This window comes from Procambarus clarkii, chromosome 56 (assembly GCF_040958095.1).
Source record: "Procambarus clarkii isolate CNS0578487 chromosome 56, FALCON_Pclarkii_2.0, whole genome shotgun sequence".
Classification (NCBI taxonomy): domain Eukaryota; kingdom Metazoa; phylum Arthropoda; class Malacostraca; order Decapoda; family Cambaridae; genus Procambarus; species Procambarus clarkii.
The window spans coordinates 33,382,983-33,405,650 of record NC_091205.1 but is presented as its reverse complement, the minus strand read 5'-3'; the positions used below and the strand labels follow the sequence as shown (position 1 = coordinate 33,405,650).

General features: G+C 40.6%; 1 protein-coding gene across 1 annotated transcript; it reads right to left on the bottom strand.

Moving 5' to 3' along the window:
• Window positions 1-20,231: 20,231 nt before the first annotated feature.
• Window positions 20,232-22,421, bottom strand: LOC138353255 (uncharacterized). The gene has a single exon (XM_069306145.1). It carries the CDS (start codon window positions 22,419-22,421, stop codon window positions 20,232-20,234), a length of 2,190 nt encoding a protein of 729 aa, XP_069162246.1.
• Between the last annotated feature and the right edge of the window lie 247 nt (window positions 22,422-22,668).

Sequence of the window (22,668 nt, the reverse complement as noted above, 5' to 3'; positions counted from 1 at the left end):
ATTACATGATATTAGAATTTTTACATTCTTATAACGCCACTTAAACACATATTTCGGGCAGAGTACATAATAATAATATTAATAATAATAATAATAATAATAATAATAATAATAATAATAATAATAATAATAATAATAATAATCATTTTTATTTACACAAGGTACAATGGGTTTGTAAGATTACATAAAATTGGTATTTTTATATTTCTGTAACGCTACTAATACGAATAGCGTTTTGGGAAGGTCCTTAATGTCCTTAATGAACAAATTTAGTTTGATTCTGGGGAAATTAAAGAGATATTTATTTCTGGTGTGGTGCTCTATTACACTTATCAAGGAAGAGTTTCTGATGAAGATTAGCATTTAGGAACAAGGTTTTGTATATGTAAATAACACATGAGAATGTGTGGAGTGAGTGTAAGTTTAGCATGTCAAGGGACTTCAACAGATGGGCTGTGTTGTCTGAAGACAGAGAGTGTTATAGTTCTGATAGCAGATATTTACTGAGTGATGATGGGCTTGAGGTAATTTGCAGTGGTAGAATCCCATGCACAGATTCTGTATGTAGGATAGTGGGGGGGGGGGAGGAATAGATTAGTGAGTAGTATAATGATGGGGTTGCAAAGAGGGGAACATACTATCTGATTTTATAGAGTGTACTGACCGTTTTTCTTAACTGTTTTGGCTGTGTGTTTTATGTGGATGTTGAAATGCACTCTCATGTCTATGTATAAGCCAATGAACATTCCCTCAGTTTTATTGCTGATGTTACAATGTTTATTTTAAGTTGAATTTGATTTGATGATTTACTTCCAAATAAAATGTTGCAACTTTTTCCTATGTTTAGTGTGAGTTTGTTGGTTGACATCCATGAATGACTTTTTTTTAATTCATATTTAAAATATTATTTAGTGTGTGTGGGGTTGGGGTCAGAATACATGAAGGTAGTATCGTCAGCAAATGGTATATGTTTAAGAATGTTAGAAACATTTGGCAAATCATTGATGTATACATGAAATAGAAGATGTCTTAAGATGGCGACCTGTGACACTCATACTGTTAATCGTAGAGTGGGGGAGGTTAGGTTATTGATGACTTTATATTGATGTGTGTCACTGAGATAGGAACGAATATAGTTCAGAGCAAGGCCTCGGATAATGGTGAAGCTTAGGAGATAGTTATGGTTTACAGTATTAAAGGCCTTTCTGAAGAAAATGAAGAGGCAATTTGGGAACTCATTTTTGTCATGGGTTGTGTAGATTCTATTAAGCAGACTAATAATGGCATCATTGGTTTTCTTTTGGGAACGGAAGCCAAACTGGCAGGGACTTAATATGTTGAGTTTTATTAGGCAGGAATAAATATGTTTGTAAATAAATTTGTCAAATATTTTTGAAAGTATAGGCAGATTTGATATTGGTCTGTGATTGTTTAAATCATCTGTCATGCCTCCTTTATGAACTGATGTCACTCAGGCTTTTGTAAGAATATCAGGAATAGTTTGACACTCTAGAGATTTGTTGAATAGCAGAGCTATGGACAGTGCAAGAGCACCACGACAGCACTCTTATATACCATAGATGGCGTTTTCACCAATGTGACCAGTTTTGGTTTTAAGTGATTGAATAATGGATACAATGGCTGACTTGTAACAGGAGTAGAGAGTTAGGATGGCTACCTGTGCGATATGTAGTAACATGTGTCTTGGTCTCTGGGATTTTTCTGGCAAGGTTAGCACCAATTGATGAAAGGAAGCTACAAAATTCAGTTGCCATTTCAAGTCTGTTGCAGATGTGTAACCATCCTTGGAGAGTTTTATCTGCTTGTTATGTCATTGTTGTTTAGATCCTAGGATGCAAGAGATAGCTTTCCATGTACTTATCATATTTCCTTTTGCTTATTTAATTTTTTTCTAATAAAAGGAAAGTTTGGCTTTTCGTATTATATTGGTAAGCACTGATGAGTATCTCATAACCTCTTCTTTTGTAACTAGGCCAATCCTATGTTTTTTCCTATTCGTGTTTCTTGTTAATTCCTTAAAATATGCCACTTGTGAGCAGGGAATGTTTTTTTGAATTCATATCCTCTGTATTCTATGTATTATTTAATTCAAATTCCCAGATTATATTGTGAAGTGTATTTATGAGATTCCCTATTGCTGCTTCGCAGTGTAATCTAAAAGTAAGTTTCTTGGTATTTGAGGGGTGTTATGTTCAGGTTTGCTGAGAGGAAACTGGGATAGTGGTCGGTTGTTCTGTCAGTGATCATATCAGAGGCACGTTAGGCTGTTATGTTAGTCTATATGTAGTCCAGCGTTGTAGCAGACATTGTGTGATTCGTGTGGGCTTTGTGATTGTCGGGTTTAGTATACAGGAGTTCATGCTGTTTAGGAAGTAGTCGACTTGGGGGCTATTTTGTTGACATAGGTCAATGTTGAAATCATCTCCTAGGGTGATGTGATTTTTGTTGAGTTTATTGTTTACAATTAGGTTCGTTATAATATCGGAAAATGCAGTTGTATTAGTATTGGAAAATCTATAATTAGCTCCAATTGCTTTGACGATTTAAGGAATATGACCGAGAATTAAGCAGAAATATATTCAAAGTAGTCATCTCTATTGCTAATAACACTTGTGCAAGTGAAGTCATCAGAACATAAGAACATAAGAATAAAGGTACATTCATTCATCCGAAACAAGGATGACTGCAGAAAATAGAGAAGTAGTAGCTGAATATCAAATAAACGGACTTGAACTATTTCACACATATTAAACGAAGAGGGGGGGGGGGAGTAGCCATATATGTTAGGGAAAGTTTGAAATGTATTCTTTAAGAGGGAATCAAGACTGAGCCACACACAGGAACTATCTGGCTACAATTAAACGAAAAAACTAAAAATCTTATAATTGGAGTTATGTACAGGCCATCAAACTTAGACAGGATGGAAGCAAAGCATCTATGGGATGATATATCTAGAGCATCTAGGTCTAACAGTATTTGTGTCATGGGTGACTTAATTTTAGTGGAATAAACTAGATTAACATAACAGGGAATAATGCAGCAGAAGAATATTTAGAATTAATTGTCGATTCCTTTCTTAAGCAACACATTAAGGAACTAACGTGAGAAAACAATATTTTAGATTTAGTATTAACTAACTGCGAATCACAAATTAATGAAATCAAAATAGGGAGTGAACTAGGGAACAGTGATCACAAAGAAATCAGATTTAGTACAGGATGGAATAGATTTGTAGGAAAAAATTCTGTTAAAGTGCCAGATTTTCGAAAAACTGATTTTAACGGTCTAAGAAATTTTTCAGGTGAAATAGATTGGAAGGCCCTGGGCATGAGGGGTGGGGGTGGTCTTGGAGCGAGGTGTGAACCCAACGATTGGTGATGTAGGAAGGGATTTCGATTTGTATTCAAAATATAACTTATTTCCAAATATTCTAAGCAAAGCACAGGAACGTAGTAAGAATGGTGTAATACCATACAAATTGAATAGATCAAATACTAATGACATGTAATGGTTAACAAAGGATCTGAAGAATCTCATAGGTAGAAAGAGAGCTTGGTACAAAGGAATTAGGAATGTGGAAGTCGGTTTAGAATAAGAATTCGTCCAACTAGTTAGAAAGGTTAAAATAGAGATAAGGAGGGCTTATAGAAAAAATGAAGTTAACATAACAGGGCAAGCAAACACAAATCGTTAAGTTTTTTTCAGTTATATCGAACAACGATTAGAGAAAGGATTGGTCCATTAAAAACTGAGACAGGTCAGATAAGTGATAATGATGAAGGGATGTGAAGTATTTTTAATCAATATTTTAACTCTGTATTTAATAAAGATGAATTGAGCATTATGCCTTCAGCGGAACAAGTCTATGTGGGTGGGGACAAGAACAGGTTGACTAGTTTAGCAGTTACCAGGAAGGATGTTATTAAACAAATAATGAAACTCAAGCCAAACAAATCCCCAGGGCCTGACAAAGATTTTAGCATGGTGCTAAAGGAATGCAAATAGGAGCTTTCCGAGCCATTGTCAATCATCTATATAAATAAAAATATAAATGTTCATTTGTTCAAAATCGCTAATCTCTGAAAGTTCTTCACCGATTGCTTTTAAATTTTCTCGTAATGTTCCATTCGCATCCGAGCGGGTTTTTAAATGTATACTATATAGATGGCACGTCTGTGACGGGAAAAAGCATGCTATATTGAAAAACTGTTTTTCAGGTGTTTTTGATGTGAGGAAAATCTTCGGAACCTCTTTACCAATTGCTTTGAAATTTTGACACAACGTTGCATTCAAATAGGCGTGTATTTTTATATACCTACTATATACATGGCTCACCTGTGACAGGAATTTTTTTCAGAAACAGCATCATCTGTTGGACGTAAGAGCAACACACGGTGTAATCTCCAAAAGTTCTTCACCGATTGCTTTGAAATTTTGACTCAACATTTCATTCGAATACATGTGGTTTTATATACCTACTATATAGATGCCACACCTGTGACTAAAATCTTAAAAAAAGGGCCATCTGTTGCATGTAATAGCAACACATGCTATACTGAATATGTTAAGATTCCATTTCAATGTTTCTGAATGCATTGTCAAACTGAGTTTTTTATAGATTTAGATTTATTTTCATTTTGATTTCATTATTTTGTGTGACATTGTGCTGGAATTGAGCAGTATTGTTTACTATACCGTTCATTTCGTGAGTATAAGTATAAATGCCATGCCTGTGACAGATAAAAACATGTATTTTTTTTGTTTTTTGTTTTAAACAGCACCATCTGTTGCACACAAGAGCAACACACACACTGTACTAAATGTTACGACTCCATATCAGTGTTCCTGATTGCATTGATAATTTGAATTTTCATAGATTTCGATTTATTTTCGTTTTGATTTAATTATTTTGTGTAACATTGCTTTGGAATTGAGCTGTGTTATTCACTATAACGTTCATTTCGTGAGTATAATTTATTTTTTTATTTGTTCATTTTTTATTGTGTTTTTAACTGTTTTTCTTATATTTCAGTGATGGGAACATCAGATCATTTTGGAATGCATTGGATGAGAGAGTAGGGAATGGTGGGGAGGACGAGGGGACGGGATTGGGGGATAGAGGGGAAGACGAGGGGGGACCGGGGAAGGGGGTAATGGTGGAGGAGACGAGGGGGAGTTGGGGATGATGGGGACAGGGAATGGAGAATTGTGAGGGAGGACAGCGGAGTGGGGGATGGTGGGAAAGACGAGGGGACGGGGGAGTGGGGGATGGTGGGAAAGACGAGGGGACGGGGGAGTGCGAAAAGGTAGGGAGGACGAGGGGATGGGAGAGTGGGGAATGGTTGGAAGGACGAGGGAATGGGGGAGTGAGGAATGGTTGGGAGGACGAGGTGACAGAGAAGGCGGGGATGTTGGGGAGGACTAGGAGACAGGGGAAGGTTGCCGTAGCTCAGGAACGCACATGCGTTGCTGAGAAACAGCAATGCGTGGCCAGGTACAGCTAGTATTTAATAAATAATTAGTCAGTGAGAGTGCCAGAGTTGTGGAAGGTTGCTAATGTGATACCCATTTTCAAGAAAAGAGATAGAACACTTGCATCAAATAATCAGCAATTAGCTTAACTTCTATTTTGGGAAAGTTACTTGAATCGATGATTGCAAATACCTTCACGTTCATCTTAAAAAACTAAAATTAATAAATGATTGACAACATAGTTTTACAAATGGCAGTTCATGTTTAACAAATTTGCTATCATTTTATTCCAGGGTAGTTCAGGCAGTTGATTGTGGTAAGGTTTGTGATGTTGTGTACCTTGACTTTAGCAAAGCTTTTGACACAGTGCCACATGAAAGACTGATTAAATAGTTAGTAACTCAAAGTATTGGGGGTATTATTTTAAGTAGGATTAGGGCATGGCTATACCAAAGGGAACAAAGAGTTAGTATAAATGGGGTTAAGTCAGAGTGGGAAAATGTTGTAAGTGGAGAGCCTCAAGGCTCTGTCTTGGCACCTCTGTTATTCATAATATATATAAAAATGATTTACATTCAGGCTTCAGCAGCAATATTTGCAAATTTGCCGGTGATATTAAAATCGGGAGGGAAATAAACACGGAAAAACACTCTCCATCATTTAAAGATGTTCTAAATTAGGGTTCTGAAAGGATCAAAATATTGGCTTAAATCTTATACACTGGAGGTTCCCTACACCGTCACATGGATGCAACTGGAAGTGCAGTTGTCCTGACAATGGGCGATGACTTATATTTTGAGTGGGGAGCCCATATAAACAACTGGGCTTTTACCCTTCAGCCTTGCTCCTTGCACTGAAATGTGTGCAAGTCTACAAACTTGATACATTAAATGTAAGTAATTCTTTATCATCCTTAATTGCTCTCAACTCTTTAAGACATAACTGTCACATACTCGTGTTTCAAGCAAGACACAAATACAACAAAATGCTAATGATGATAACAGAGTTCATTTCATGTGGTCTCAATCTCATGTTGACCTCCGATTGCATGATTGATCTAATGAGTTAGGCAAAGAATATACCTTTAAAGGGAAATTGAGTATTAGCTTGGATTGTCAGTGAGCAGTCAGTAAGCAATAATACACCAAGAACGTCAACAAAATCTTGTGGATCTGAGATAAAGGGAAGTTGACACCAGTAATTCCATCTATCATACTATCATGCAAAAGGAGCCACACACATTTATGAATCATCCATTAAAATCAGCAGACTTCTAGATGTTACTACTGCTCGGCTTAGACTCGGTTACAAGTATCTCTCTGGGAATTTTCATTATCTGTTTATGTAGACCTGACCAGATGTAAACTGTGTCAATAAAATTATTCGCACATCCTCCGTCACTATGTGATGGAGTGCGAAAAGATACGTGAATTCAGTGAAAGTTCTATAACAAATGTTCCAGAGATGTGTAAATATTTAATTCAAAATTATCTGCTGCCAGAAATCTTAGCCAAATATCCCCAGTTTGCTAACTGTAGATAGTATCTGAGTGATTGTAACCTATTCACCGCGGCCTATTGGATGGGGAGGGGGGAGGGACGGGAGCGGAGTTCAGGATAAACATATAAATTGTGACACTAGCTCTGCACATATGTCAGTTGCGTGATCTAGAAACAGTAATTGTGGTCGGTCTAGAGCCCATTGTTGATGTGACGATGTGCATAGATTGATGTGACGATAGAATTTTATAGCTAGCTCATCAAGATTGTAACTTGCAATTACAATTGAATGTAACTAAATGAACTGTTGGGGTTTAGTCCCTGAGCCTATATATGTACCTCTGTAACCCTTTCCACTACCGCCCACAGGATTGGTATGGGGTGCATAATGTTATGAACCCCAGGTAGCCTAATGAGATAGGTCTGCCTTATTAGAGTTAATCTACACACATGACTGGATTTGGGAGTCAGGGGAAGGAATTAAACTAAGCAAATATCAGTAAATTATAACTGAAGAGAAGCAAGCATCTCGTGGAAACAATGTAAGATGTCGACATTATGGAGGTCGTAAAAGAGTCACTTGAGTTGCGAGAGTCGTCGAGGGTAGACGTACGTCGATCTCCCCCTTTCCCGGGAGAAGAGAGAAGAAAGTACTGGGAAGAAAGAAGATTATATTTCTTGGTTAAGTGTTTGAGTTAAGGCTACTTGTACAAAGTGTGAAGAAACTGCCAAAGATGGTGTTAAACATTTCTTTGTGATTTTGAACGATATTAGGGGCTGCTTGAGGTCTATATGGTTGTTGTGACATGTGTGAACCCTATTGAGAGAAATCCTTTGAGTGGATGAAATTGAGCAGGTGTTTCTGTGTTAAACCTGCCGGCGACTTCGTATACTCAATTCGGGACTGTAAGAAGCATTTAGAAACAGTCCAAGAGGATTTGTGGATGACTTGGTTGGGTGCCATATTTGGGCGTCGTCAGGCGAGCGTCGTCGCATCATCCTTCCTGGCACTGCAGAAATTCAGACTTAACTGAATAGTAGGGTAGTAACCTACCGGGATAAGCCCGGCGCCAGTGGGAGGTTGGGTGATGAAGTTTAATGTTGTTAAATATATGTTATTTATATTTCATCAGGAGAACATGTTACTATGGTATGGTAATGGAATTACAGGTTTGTGTATATTGAAGTTCGTGGAGGAGCTTCGTGTCTAGGGAAGATTATGTGGAGTAGAACTTCAAGTGTGGAGTAGAGCTACATGTGTGTGGAGTGGAACTTCAGTGGTACAGTGAAACTTCAAGTGTAATGGAGTTACTCGTTTATTTGGTGGAGCCATGTAGAGGTGCTTCATACGCATTAAGAGGGACTTCCAGTAGCAGCAATTATTTTAGAGACTGTAGGAGTACCTACCTGATTTTTAGGACCATAAACAGATGTTCTTAGAGGTGGGCCTCAGGACGTAGAACAGAGAATTGTATGGACACCATGGAATTTTTTAGGAAGTGATTGAATACACGTGGCATGAATTACGCATTGTAAAGTGAGCAAATTATTATTTTCTTGTTGGCGATATTTTTGTATGCGAATTACATAGCCTCAATCAGTGAGGAGGCAGGAGGCTGCGGGCAAGAATTAAGCAGCAGCTCAGTGCAGTTTATTTGGTGAAGAACTGATATTTTATAAGTGTGTTGCTGGTTTGTAGGATCCTATGATACTGTACTGTTTTGTTATTTTATGTCTGTGTATTTTCATATAATAGATGTTTGTCTGTAGACAACTGGTTTTTGCTCTTGTCCTGATGAGGATTTCTAGGAAAAGAGAAAGAGAAACGGTTGCAGAGTTGGTTGACAGCGGACAGTAATATCATGAAAGGTATTCCTGACAAATAGGTCAGAATAGAGCCGTTTTCCCAATTTAAGGTGACGTTGAACCCCTCTCCTTATATAGGACGATTTCAGGATGATCCTCCAATATTCTCTTCAATGTTCATTAATGGTTGATTGACAACAGTAGTAGTTGCAGTGGTTAATCCTATATTATCAGGGAAGTGGTAGGAGTCTCTGTTCGTTAAAAGATTAAATTATATAAGTTTAAAAACCCCTATCCCTGATAATAATAAATGAATTTAACTAAACTGGAGAGTGTTTGCTGGCATATCAGCCTCCTGTACAGTGATTAAATCATTGCACTTCTCTGCTCAAATTATCGCAAACTGAATTAATGATATTAACTAGTAGAATCCATATTTACAATAATATTTAACATAAATAGCCACAAAACATTTCAGATTTATTTAAAAAATATGTCTGGAAGCTAAATCAACTCCGTAGGACAATGGTTTTGTTATAATTATGTCAAAGTGACATAGTTGAACAGATATACAAGATTAAGACCGAGCACACCCAACCAGGACAAAATGATATCCTTCAAAAGGCTAGAAAAACAAATAATTCTCCTCCAGATGCATCAGGCGGCCTCCGAAGACGATTTAGAGCATCCTTAATTGCACGACACATTAATCATTAGCTCTGCTGATCTACCAGAAGAACTACAAGGTGAGATCTGCTGTGATGAAGCCCGTGAGCTAATTAATTCAAAGTTGAAAGTTAACGTTGATATCAAATCAGCCTTCAGCATAGAAAAAAAACAGTCCCCGTAGCACTAGGCGAATGCTCATTAAACTCACAAATCCAGCTGTGAAGTATGACCTCAACCAATCATCTGCACGTCAAAAATCCAACCTTTATGTCAATGAGTACCTTATCAGGCAGCATGGATTCCTTCTCCACAGGCTGCATCAACTTCCCAAACAACCCCCAAGTCTTATCCAGCCGTGCAACACTAGGATTGGAACGATCATTGTGAAGAGGGAAAAAACATGATAACGGTATGAAATACAGCGCCCCAACAACTAATGACCTTCTTTAATGTCAGCATTCTTCCAATGTCAATACTCGAAAAATCTCATGAGTGACTGAGCATTACCTAGCCTAACCTTGTCCAAGATGCTGGCTTGCACTCCATTGGTTAAATAATTATCTATCATCCGTGAAAGTTCGTAACATTAAAGTAAAGTCTCCATGTACTTACTTAAGCATCTTCTTCAGTATTTTAGCAAAAGCTAACTCGATTGTATTATTATATCTATTATCTATAAGTTTAATGACAATTGAATTAAGATTAATTATTTAATTAATTAAGATCATATTTTTATTAATATTATATTAATGATAGGATAACAGTTAAGCTAATTATAATTAATTATATTTTAGATTATATTATATTTAGGTTATATTATGTTAAGATTCTATTATATTAAGATTTAATTAATAAGTATTAATTAATTAAGATTATATTAATAAGAATTAATTAATTAAAATTATCTTTGTCATTTTTATTAATTCCATAATCATAATGAATATTAATTTTGTCAATCTATTGTAACGGGAAAGTGTTGGAGTGTAGATGTTCGGCAGTCCTCCAATGGCAGGTGTCAATGCCTTGTCACACTTACAAAAAAAAGATAGACTGCTTGCCTGTTTATCTGTCTGTGGTAAAGTAAGGGAAGACACGCAAAACACAACGTATGAACAATGAAACTTTAATTAATATAGAAAATAAATTATAAACAAAGACAATCCCTTGGCAATGTACAGTGCAAAAGAACAAGTCAAAACAATATAACATAAATGAATAATAGGGATAAAGTTTACTCTACAAGAATAATAAAGTTAAAGGTGAAAAATAATTAGGTGCTGAGAATATGGCGCTAGTCTGTACGTGGGTGTGGGTATCCACACCCACATACAGACTAGCGAAGCGACTCAACGGCCTGCTGACTCCTTATGTCCCTTGCGCCTTCAGCCTGAAGTCGCCAAAGGAATTTGTTGACTTACTGCAGGGCACACGGGCCACAGGAATAAGAGCCTCGTTGGACGTAGAATCGCTGTTCACCAACGTACCAGTGGATGAGACAATCGGGATGATAGCCGACAGAGTGTATCGTGATCCAGCCTGTACTCCTCTTGACATACCAGAAAATATTCTGAGGAAACTACTCCAAGCTTGTACTAAAGAGGCACCCTTCTTGAGCCCGGATGGGCACATGTATAAGCAAGTAGATGGGGTCGCCATGAGTTCTCCCCTAGGTGTCCTGTTTGCAAACTTCTACATGGGTACCATCGAGCAAAAAGTCTTAGTCGACATGAACTTGAAACCGGCCATATACTGCAGGTATGTTGACGACATTTTTACACAGGTACCTGATGTCAGACATCTGCAGGAGCTGAAGGAGGCATTTGAGCAGAGTTCCGTGCTGCGTTTCACTTACGAGATGGAAAAGGATGGGAAGCTGCCCTTTCTAGATGTAACAGTCATGGAAAAGGGCGGAGGTTTCCACACTGCAGTCTACACTAAGGAAACAAACATAGGAATGTGCCTAAATGCCAACAGCGACTGCCCAAACAGGTACAAGAAGAGTGTTGTTAACGCATATGTCGACCGTGCTCTCAGCCACAGCTCAGAATGGAAGCAAGTCGACGAAGAAGTCTGTAGGGTAAGGCAGGTCCTAGTCAATAACGGCTTCTCCAATGGTTTCGTCGAAGACATCATAAGAAGGAAAGTGAAAAGCCATGCAACCTCTGAAGAGATAACTAACACAACACCTATACCCCCTATTAGACTATTTTACAGGAACTTCTTTTCCACAGCTCATAAAACGGAGGAAAGGGTCCTGAAAGATATTGTTAATAGAAACGTTATCCCTACAGACAAAAATCAGAGGATACAACTGACGATTTACTATAAAACCAGAAAAACGGCCAGCCTACTCATGAGAAACTCTCCAGACACAAAACAGAACGCTTTAAAAGAGACTAACGTCGTCTATGCCTTCAAATGCCCACTTGGGGACTGTAAGCTCCAAAAAACCCAGTATATAGGCAAGACAACAACATCTCTTTCTAGGCATTTAACGATGCATAAGCAACAGGGCTCCATTAAGGAACATATAATCTCTTCCCACAACCAAACCATCGCCAGAGAAATCCTAGTAAACAACACAGAAATCATCGATAGATACAGCGATAGCAGGCGGCTTGACGTTTGCGAGGCACTACACATCAAGAAGTCAACACCAGCAATCAACAGCCAATTATTGCACAACTATATTCTACCCACCTCAAGACTCCGCTCCAATATAGAAGCATCAAGAAATATGGACCAATAGGCTTTCTACAAACACTTCTATTCAATATCCATTGTTTCGTGTTCTGTCTTGTGTTCATGAAATTAATACCCTTGTTCTCTCTTGTGTTGATGAAATTAATACCCTATTAATACCACATTTTGTTCTGTCTTGTGTTAATGCCACATCACCCCTTCCACCTCACTCAAATGTAGATATAAAATCGGAGATACGTAAGTTCTATTCAGTTGTGTATTTGTGAACTAAAGTCTTTGAAAATGTAATAAGTTTTACAAAACGCGCCCGTGTCGCGTCAGACTAGAAATAGAAATGAATTTTGGAGAATTGATTTTTGATTTACCTCCAACAGTGAAGCGTAATGTACGAAAGATTGAGAAAATTCGTGTTAGAATTATTAATCTTACTTTTTCGGTCATATTTAATAATATATATATTATATATATATATATATAGATATATATATATATATATATATATATATATATATATATATATATATATATATATATATATATATATATATATATATATATATATTTACATATATATACATATATATATATATATATATATATACATATATATATATATATATATATATATATATATATATATATATATATATATATATATATATATATATATATATATATATATATATATATATATATATATATGTCGTACCTAATAGCCAGAACGCACTTCTCAGCCTACTATTCAAGGCCCGATTTGCCTAATAAGCCAAGTTTTCATGAACTAATGTTTTTTCGTCTACCTAACCTACCTAACCTAACCTAACCTAGCTTTTTTTGGCTACCTAACCTAACCTTACCTATAAATATAGGTTAGGTTAGGTTAGGTAGGGTTGGTTAGGTTCGGTCATATATCTACGTTAATTTTAACTCCAATAAAAAAAAATTGACCTCATACATAGAGAAAAGGGTTGCTTTATCATTTCATAAGAAAAAAATTATAGTAAATATATTATTTCAGGAAAACTTGGCTTATTAGGCAAATCGGGCCTTGAATAGTAGGCTGAGAAGTGAGTTCTGGCTACTAGGTACGACATATATATATATATATATATATATATATATATATATATATATATATATATATATATATGTCGTACCTAGTAGCCAGAACTCACTTCTCAGCCTACTATGCAAGGCCCGATTTGCCTAATAAGCCAAGTTTTCATGAATTAATGTTTTTTCGTCTACCTAACCTACCTAACCTAACCTAACCTAGCTTTTTTTGGCTACCTAACCTAACCTTACCTATATATATAGGTTAGGTTAGGTTAGGTAGGGTTGGTTAGGTTCGGTCATATATCTACGTTAATTTTAACTCCAATAAAAAAAAATTGACCTCATACATAGTGAAAAGGGTAGCTTTATCATTTCATAAGAAAAAAATTATAGTAAATATATTAATTCAGGAAAACTTGGCTTATTAGGCAAATCGGGCCTTGAATAGTAGGCTGAGAAGTGAGTTCTGGCTACTAGGTACGACATATATATATATATATATATATATATATATATATATATATATATATATATGTCGTACCTAGTAGCCAGAACGCACTTCTCAGCCTACTATGCAAGGCCCGATTTGCCTAATAAGCCAAGTTTTCCTGAATTAATATATTTTCTCTAATTTTTTTCTTATGAAATGATAAAGCTACCCATTTCATTATGTATGAGGTAATTTTTTTTTATTAGAGTTAAAATTAACGTAGATATATGACCGAACCTAACCAACCCTACCTAACCTAACCTAACCCATCTTTATAGGTTAGGTTAGGTTAGGTTAGGTAGCCGAAAAAGTTAGGTTAGGTTAGGTTAGGTAGGTTAGGTAGTCGAAAAACAAATAATTCATGAAAACTTGGCTTATTAGGCAAATTGGGCCTTGCATAGTAGGCATAGAAGTGAGTTCTGGCTACTAGGTACGACATATACATATATATACATATATATATATGTATTTATATGTATATGTCGTACCTAGTAGCCAGAACTCACTTCTCAGCCTACTATTCAAGGCCCGATTTGCCTAATAAGCCAAGTTTTCCTGAATTAATATATTTACTATAATTTTTTTCTTATGACATGATAAAGTAACCCTTTTCTCTATGTATGAGGTCAATTTTTTTTTATTGGAGTTAAAAGTAACGTAGATATATGACCGAACCTAACCAACCCTACCTAACCTAACCTAACCTATATTTATAGGTAAGGTTAGGTTAGGTAGCCAAAAAAAGCTAGGTTAGGTTAGGTTAGGTTGGTTAGGTAGACGAAAAAACATTAATTCATGAAAACTTGGCTTATTAGGCAAATCGGGCCTTGAATAGTAGGCTGAGAAGTGCGTTCTGGCTATTAGGTACGACATATATATATATATACATATATATATATATATACATATATATATATATATATACATATATATATATATATATATATATATATATATATATATATATATATATATATATATATATATATATATATATATATATATATATACATATATATATACATATATATATACATATATATATATATATATATATATATATATATATATATATATATATATATATATATATATACATATATATATATATATATATATATATATATATATATATATATATATATATTTATATATATATATATATATATATATATATATATGTCGTACCTAGTAGCCAGAACTCACTTCTCAGCCAACTATTCAAGGCCCGATTTGCCTAATAAGCCAAGTTTTCCTGAATTAATATATTTACTATAATTTTTTTCTTATGAAATGATAAAGCTACCCTTTTCTCTATGTATGAGGTCATTTTTTTTTATTGGAGTTAAAATTAAAGTAGATATATGACCGAACCTAACCAACCCTACCTAACCTAACCTAACCTATATTTATAGGTAAGGTTAGGGTAGGTAGCCAAAAAAAGCTAGGTTAGGTTAGGTTTGGTAAGTTAGGTAGACGGAAAAACATTAATTCATGAAAACTTGGCTTATTAGGCAAATCGGGCCTTGAATAGTAGGCTGAGAAGTGCGTTCTGGCTATTAGGTACGACATATATATATATATATATATATATATATATATATATATATATATATATATATATATATATATAGCCAAGACTGAGCCAGCCAAGACTTGACCTATGTAGGTATGAATACTTGCTGAAGGCCCCGGGGGTGACAAGAAGAACCGTATCTCCTTCATTCCAACACTATGACCGTAGAAAGGTGCGTTGTCTGAGCTTTGTGTATGGCGAGGCAGGTACAGTGTATGGGTGAGGGTGAGGGGAGGGTCGCCGCCGTCTCAGTGCCGCCACCCACCAGCCCCCAGGGGGGGTACGGGGGGAGGGGGTAGTGATGGGGAGGCTCTCGAGCTGCCTAGTGATGTTAGTGGAAAGTTAGTGCGTTCATAAGCAAATCGGTGAGTGTAGTGTTAAAAACAAAGTGCACTAGTGATTTCCCCGAGTGTTGATAGTGTGTAACAAGTGTGACGGCGGCCTCCCTCGCGTGCCCCCCCTCCACCACCCCCGCCCGCCATCTTCCCCCACCCCGCTACCTGCGCCCGACCCAGCCAGCTGCCGATCAACACACAGCCTACCCACACACGGTGCCCAGGCCATGCCCAACTCCCCCAGGAGGTAATGCTTGCCGTGTTACTCTCCACCTGGGAAGGAGAGGGTGCACTCAGGGGGCAGCCAGGCGTCATCACATCTAGGCATGGCACATGTCGCACCTGACACACAGCCTCTTTCCAGCCAAGAAGATGACCACCCAAGAGGAAACTGTCAAGTGTGTGACAGACGGTATCGTCTCAATTCAAATGGAACTGTCCGCTATCATTCTGCCAATTCAGGTGGTTGTCTAGGGTCTAGGCACCTGCCCCGGGGCAGTGACGATGGACAACCTACTGCAGGAGCGAGGAACAATACCTCCCTCAGCTTCATTTCAGCAGATAATCTGTTTGAAGCAGTCAAAGCGACGTCCACCAGGACCTTGCCCCACATCCCCAAGGCTGCCCGTCATCAAGCAGCAGCCAAACTCACCAGTCTGCTGACAAAGGTCAACAATGCTCCCAGAACCTCTGGATTGTGGCACAATCTCCTTCTATTTGGGAATGCATGCCTAGCATTACCGCCCAGGAGAGACAAGTCATTAGCAACCTCTGTAATCAGGGCTCTTAATGAATTCCCCAGAGCAGACAACCTGGTCCGCTTTCCCCCTCGTGCCAAGAACACCAGCCGCAGGACGACCAACAATAACTCATCTGAGAACCACAAAATAAGAGCACAGATCACCAAGAAAATAGAAGAGGGCAATACCACAGGTGCCATCAGAATCATGACCAGCGATGACACTATTGCCCCCAGGAACGCCTCGACAGCAGAGGATCTTCAAGACAAACACCCACCCAGAGCCCGCGACAGCAGCAGGGATCCGCAGGAAAACAATGCTGGCATAGAACCCTTGACTGTTCGAGAATCTGAGGTGTACAAAGCAGCCATGTCTTTCCCAACAGGTTCAGCAGGGAGCTTTACAGGCCTAAGACCCCAGCACATCAAACAAATGCTGAACCCGGTGCTTGGAGATGCTGCAAAGGACCTTCTAGTGGAACTTACCAGATTCTCCAACATATGTTTGGCTGGTGGCATCCCTGAGGACATCAGGCCTGTCTTTTATGGAGCAGCACTCTGTGCTCTAAAGAAGAAGGATAGGAGTATCAGGCCCATTGCCGTTGGCAACACCCTCCGACGCCTTGTAGCTAATGCTGCAGTGAGATCTATCAGCCGGGAAGCAGCCACCTTGCTGAAACCTCATCAGCTTTTGTTTGGGATTCCTCTAGGTTGTGAAGCTGCAGCACATGCACCGCGGGCTTACATTGCTGATCTCCCGGACCAGAAGGCACTAGTAAAGCTTGACTTCAAAAATGCCTTCAATCAAGTCAGACGAGACGCTGTCCTCAGGGCTGTACACAACCATTTCCGTCCCCTTTACCCATTCATCCGATCGTGCTACAGTGGGAACTCTAAGCTTCTTTTTGGGGAGCATGAAATAAACTCTTGTGAAGGTGTCCAACAAGGTGACCCCTTAGCCACCCTCCTTTTCTGCCTAGCTATCAAAGAGGTCACTGATAGGCTGACAAGCGAGCTAAACATCTGGTACCTGGATGATGGTACTCTAGCTGGAACTCCGGAAACCATTTTGGAGGATATAAGGAAAATCCAGGAGCAGGGAGCAGCCTTAGGCCTCATTCTCAATGCATCCAAATGTGAAATAATCTCCCGCAACCCAGACATCACTGGGCAAATACAAAATGTTCTTCCAGACATTCTCGTTGTCGAGCCACCGGACTGCACTCTCCTGGGTGCCCCCATTGGCCCACGAGCAATCGAGGAGGTCCTGGCTGCAAAAATCACTGACCTAAAGAGAATGCTAGACAGGATTGACAAGATTGTTGCCCATGATGCTCTCTTTCTCCTCACAAGATGCCTGTCTCTCCCTAAGTTGACCTACTTTCTGAGATGTTCTCCATCCTACAGCAGCCCTGTTACGGCCCTCTCGGGACGCAACGGGGTCCTTATTCTGATGTTGTTAGAGGAAGATATATGTATCCGTTCCCAAGCCAGTATTGGCTATCAAGAGATGAGATCCGTGACGCAAGTAACTTAAAAGGGAGTAGGGAAAGAAAGCTAAGAACTAAAGATTATACTTGTCACCATCACCAATTAAATATATAAAATCAAAAGGTGCACAGGGGGAGGGGTATTAACACTATACAAGGGGATTATACACAATATAGTCTTCTGCTGAAGACTCTGGTGCCACAACTCTCGGTGCCGAGTCCTTGGTGCTTCTTCGTGGCCACACAATGAAATATCCAAAGAAGTTGAGCCTACCCTGGCCACAGGTCAGCCAAAACACAGGTCCACTGGGGGCACCGTTGTGGAGGCCGTCAACCACACGTCCAGCTGGTCTGCTGGCAGGTACTGAGCCACCAAGGCTGGTACGGCCACTCCACGAACGATATAAGGGGTACGCCCTAGACAGGAGTCTCGTGTGATATCACAAATCACCCTCCTGTCCTCAATACCCCAGTGGATGATCGTCTCCAACAGTCGGTCCCGGGTAAATCCTCTTACTGCCACTCCACTGGCAGGCTAACACACCACAGTGTTCTTCCGGGGGGACGACTTCACAACAGCTGCAGCAACTTTCAAGGTATGGAGACTGGCTGCCTCGGGTAGACTGCCTCAACCTTCAACACAGCGGTCCCAGGTCGACTCTGTAAACAGACACGTCATCAATGACTGGGACACACTAAAACACCTTACTTACGGGCTCTGGCACAAACACCGGACGTATCCAGTCCATAGATGGCGCTGTCGTCGGAGCACCACCTCACCAGAGGTCAGTGGCGGCGGTGTAGAGTGCTGAACGGGACTGGAAACTGGCCCTCGTAGCTGATACACGGCATCCTCACCAGGTGTCGTCGGCGCTTGGCGGGTGGGGGGGGTTTCGGGAGCCGACCCACAGATGGCGCGGTCGTTTACTACTCCGTGCTCGGACGCTGGATCCGGGTTCGTAACACCTCCCCACCAAAAGGAATTTGCTTTGGGGTTCTATAAGGGAAGACAAACCAAATTAGTATGAGGATTTAGATGCGAGATAATGCATCAGCTACCACGTTGTCCACCCCTTTGGACGTTCAATCTGGAGGGGGTATTGCTGCAGATGGAGACTCCATCTGGTGAGCCTGAGGTTCTTTTGCCTAAACTGAGCCAGGAACTTTAGAGGATTATGGTCGGTCCGTACTAATATAGGATGACCATTGCTTGTTAGATACACCTCAAAGTGCTGGACGGAATTAATCAAGGCCAACGTTTCCTTTTCTATGACCGAGTAATTCAGCTGGCTGGGGGTGAACTTCTTAGAATGATAGGCCACCGGATGTTCCACCCCCTTCTCGTCCGTCTGGGATAAAACGGAGCCCAGGCCATAGTCAGAGGCGTCGACCGTCAGGATGAATCTATCCTCAAAGCTCGGGGACCTGAGGATTGGAGCAGAGATCAGAATTGCTTTGAGATTCTCGAATGCCTTCTGGCAATTCTCATTCCATATTAACTTTACCCCCTTCTTCAACAGATTGGTCAGGGGGGCGGCGATGGAGGAAAAATTAGGGACAAACTTACGATAAAACCCAGCCATACCAAGGAAACGCAAGATGTCCTTCCTGGTAGCTGGCGTAGGATACTGGACTATTGCCTCGATCTTGCTGGCCTTCGGCGCAATCCATCCTCCTCCAACCTTATGACCTAGGAAGATGACAGAGGTTCTGGCAAACTCCGATTTATGCAGGTTGACCACCAATCCTGACTGGAGCATGGCCTTGAAGAAATCCTCTATGTGACGCAGATGATCCTGCCAATCTACATCATATATTAATACATCATCGATGTAGACTAAGGTGTTTTCCACGTCACGCAACACAATACCCATCAGTCTCTGGAAAGTGGAGGCTGCGTTTTTCATCCCGAATGGCATCACCTGACATTCAAACAGCCCGTCGGGAGTCACAAATGCTGATATGGGTTTGGCTTTGTCCGTGAGGGGAACTTGCCAATAGCCTTTGAACAGGTCAAATTTTGTCAGGTACCGGGCTCTACCTATGGCATCCAGACATTCCTCTACTCTGGGGAGCGGGTAAGTATCTGCTACAGTGACCTTATTCACCTGGCGATAATCAATACAAAGACGGTATTTCTTACCAGGTTTGGGCACTAGTAGTATCGGGGATGACCATGGGCTCGAGCTCGGGGCTATCAGATGGTGTTTCAGCATGTAATCTACCTCCTCTTTCACCATCCGTTTCTTCAGTGGGTTGAGACGGTACGGGTGTTGCTTTATAGGTCGGACGCCTTCCTCCAGCTCGACATCATGCCTCAAGACAGATGTTAATCCTGGAACATCGTCGAAGATAGGCTTGTATTGCCGGATCATCTACAGCAATGATGATTGATGTCCTTCGGCCACGTGTGTCAACTTTGCCTGCAAGTTTAACAGAATGTCTGAGTTAGTCAACACCACCTCTTCCTCCTCAAGGTCGTCATTAGTGGTCACTAAGGTTACGGGGAGTGTATCCCGCCCCTCGTATCTCTTGATCATATTAACATGAACCAGAGTTTCTTTCTTACGACGGTCTGGAGTACTCAGAAGGTAATTGAGGTTAGTAACCTTCTTTACAACCGGATAGGGACCTACGAATCTGGCGCTCAAACTTCCAGTTATTGTAGGAGTACATACCAAAACCAGATCGCCTACTTGGAACTCCCTTTGCTTGGTCCTCCTATCATACCTGTTCTTGATAGTTCTTTGTGTACTTTCTAAGGTCCTAGTAGCCATCTCCCAGGCTGAGAACAGCCGTCCTTTATTTGTAGACAACCAGTCCACAATATCCTCGTTGGTTTCTGCGTCCAGCCAAGGGTCTCGTGCCACCTCTAAGGGACCTCTTACTGAGTGACCAAAGATCATCTCGAATGGGGAGATTCCTATGGATTCATTGGGTACTGATCTTACCGCAAATAGGAGGTAGGGCAGTTCTTCAACCCACTTACTCTGCCTGTCGTAGCAAAACTTCCGAAGCATGCCCTTCAACGTCTGGTGAAAACGTTCCAAAGCTCCCTGAGACTCGGGATGGTAGGCACTAGAGGTTACCTGTCGGATTCCCAGGTCGGCGATCTGTTGGCGAAACAAACGGGACATGAAATTAGATCCCTGGTCCGTCTGAATGGTCTTGGGAAGACCGTATCGTGAGATGAACCAGAGCAGTTGTTTCACCAAAACCCTAGCTGTGATGGTCTTAAGGGGGATTGCTTCTGGGTATCTACTAACCCGATCTAGTATTGTTAGCAAATACTGTACTCCTGAGGTAGCAGGTGGAAGAGGGCCTACTATATCCAAGATGAGGTGTTCGAAGGGCTCACCTATTGATGGAATGGGGTATAAAGGGGCTTTGGGGACAGGCTGGTTTGCTTTCCCGGCCACCTGACAGGCGTGGCAGGTCTTGCAGAAACGACGTACGTCCTCCTTCATATGCGGCCAGTAGAAGCCCTTGGCTAGGCGTTGGAAAGTCTTAGAGATCCCACCATGTCCAACAAATCTATTAGCATGGGCTGTTTCTAACAGCTTAGATCTGAACACGGCTGGGACGACTATCTGATCACCTACCGCACTTGACTGGGGGTATTTCGGAGGATGCCGGCGACACAGTACACCACTTGACCACACATATAGATCCCCTCCTTTCGCAGGAGAGTCTACGGTGTCGGCCAACTTCCGTACCTGAGGGTCCTTCGTCTGTTCCTCTATCAGATGGGCTCGAGTCCAGCGTTCAGGAACCGGCATCTGGACGGGCGGGACTGGTGTATGGCTACTTGTAACCTGCGGGATAGGAGGAGAGTCAAACAAAGTGTTTAGATCTAGTGGTGCATGGAGGCGCGCCTGAGACCTGGTTTGCACTGCTGGGTTGGGACTGGTCTCTTCACGTCCTGGATTATCCATTACCAGGGGACAGTTGGGTAATAATCCTAGGGCTAAGTCATTGGCTAATATTACGTCAATCCCCTCTATGGGAAGACTATCCACCACGGCCAACCGACACTCACCTTTGAAGTGCTGAGAGTCTAGATGCACTTGTACCAATGGGGCAACGTACAAGGTGGAAGGGAATCCACCCAGGATTACCTTCTGCATCTCATCAGCCGATATACCTTCGGGTAATGATGTTGCCAGAATCAGAGACTGGGCCGCTCCACTGTCTCTAAGTATTACCACAGACGTACTTGAAAGGCCACTGGTTACATATCCTTGGGAGGTATATGGGGCGAACAATCCTTTCCTCTTCTCTAGGGTGGATGTCGGTGGTACTATACTGTTCATCAGCATGACTTCCCTACGGGGATTAGTACCTGTACTGCCACGACACCTTGCAGCAATATGTCCTCTCTTGCCGCAGGTCCAACACAATACATCCCTTTTAGGACTAATCTTCCGAGGACTATCTGAGGTTGGCCTGGCGACACTTCGAGGGGCAGATCTATCTTCAGGTTTATGTTTGGCTGGATATCTTGAATAGGTCTTCGGGACGTACCTAGCAGATGGCCTATGAGTCAGGATATACTCTTCAGCCATGGTGGCTGCCGCACTCAAGGTCTCTACCTGCTGTTCCTCTAGGTAAGTCTTCAGATCTCCAGACAAACAATCCTTGAAGTCTTCGAGCAGAATCAGCTGCTCGAGGTCTTCCTTGGTCTCCACCTTCCGAGAGGCACACCATTCTTGGAAAAGTCGCTCCTTGATCGTGGCGAACTCGGTGAAAGTGTGCTCTGAGGTCTTCTTCAGGTTTCTGAACTTTTGCCTATATGCCTCAGGTACCAATTGG

What these genes read in the sequence shown, in the direction of transcription:
- LOC138353255 (XM_069306145.1), bottom strand. Translation starts at nt 22,421, where the DNA reads ATGGCTGAAGAGTATATCCTGACTCATAGGCCATCTGCTAGGTACGTC.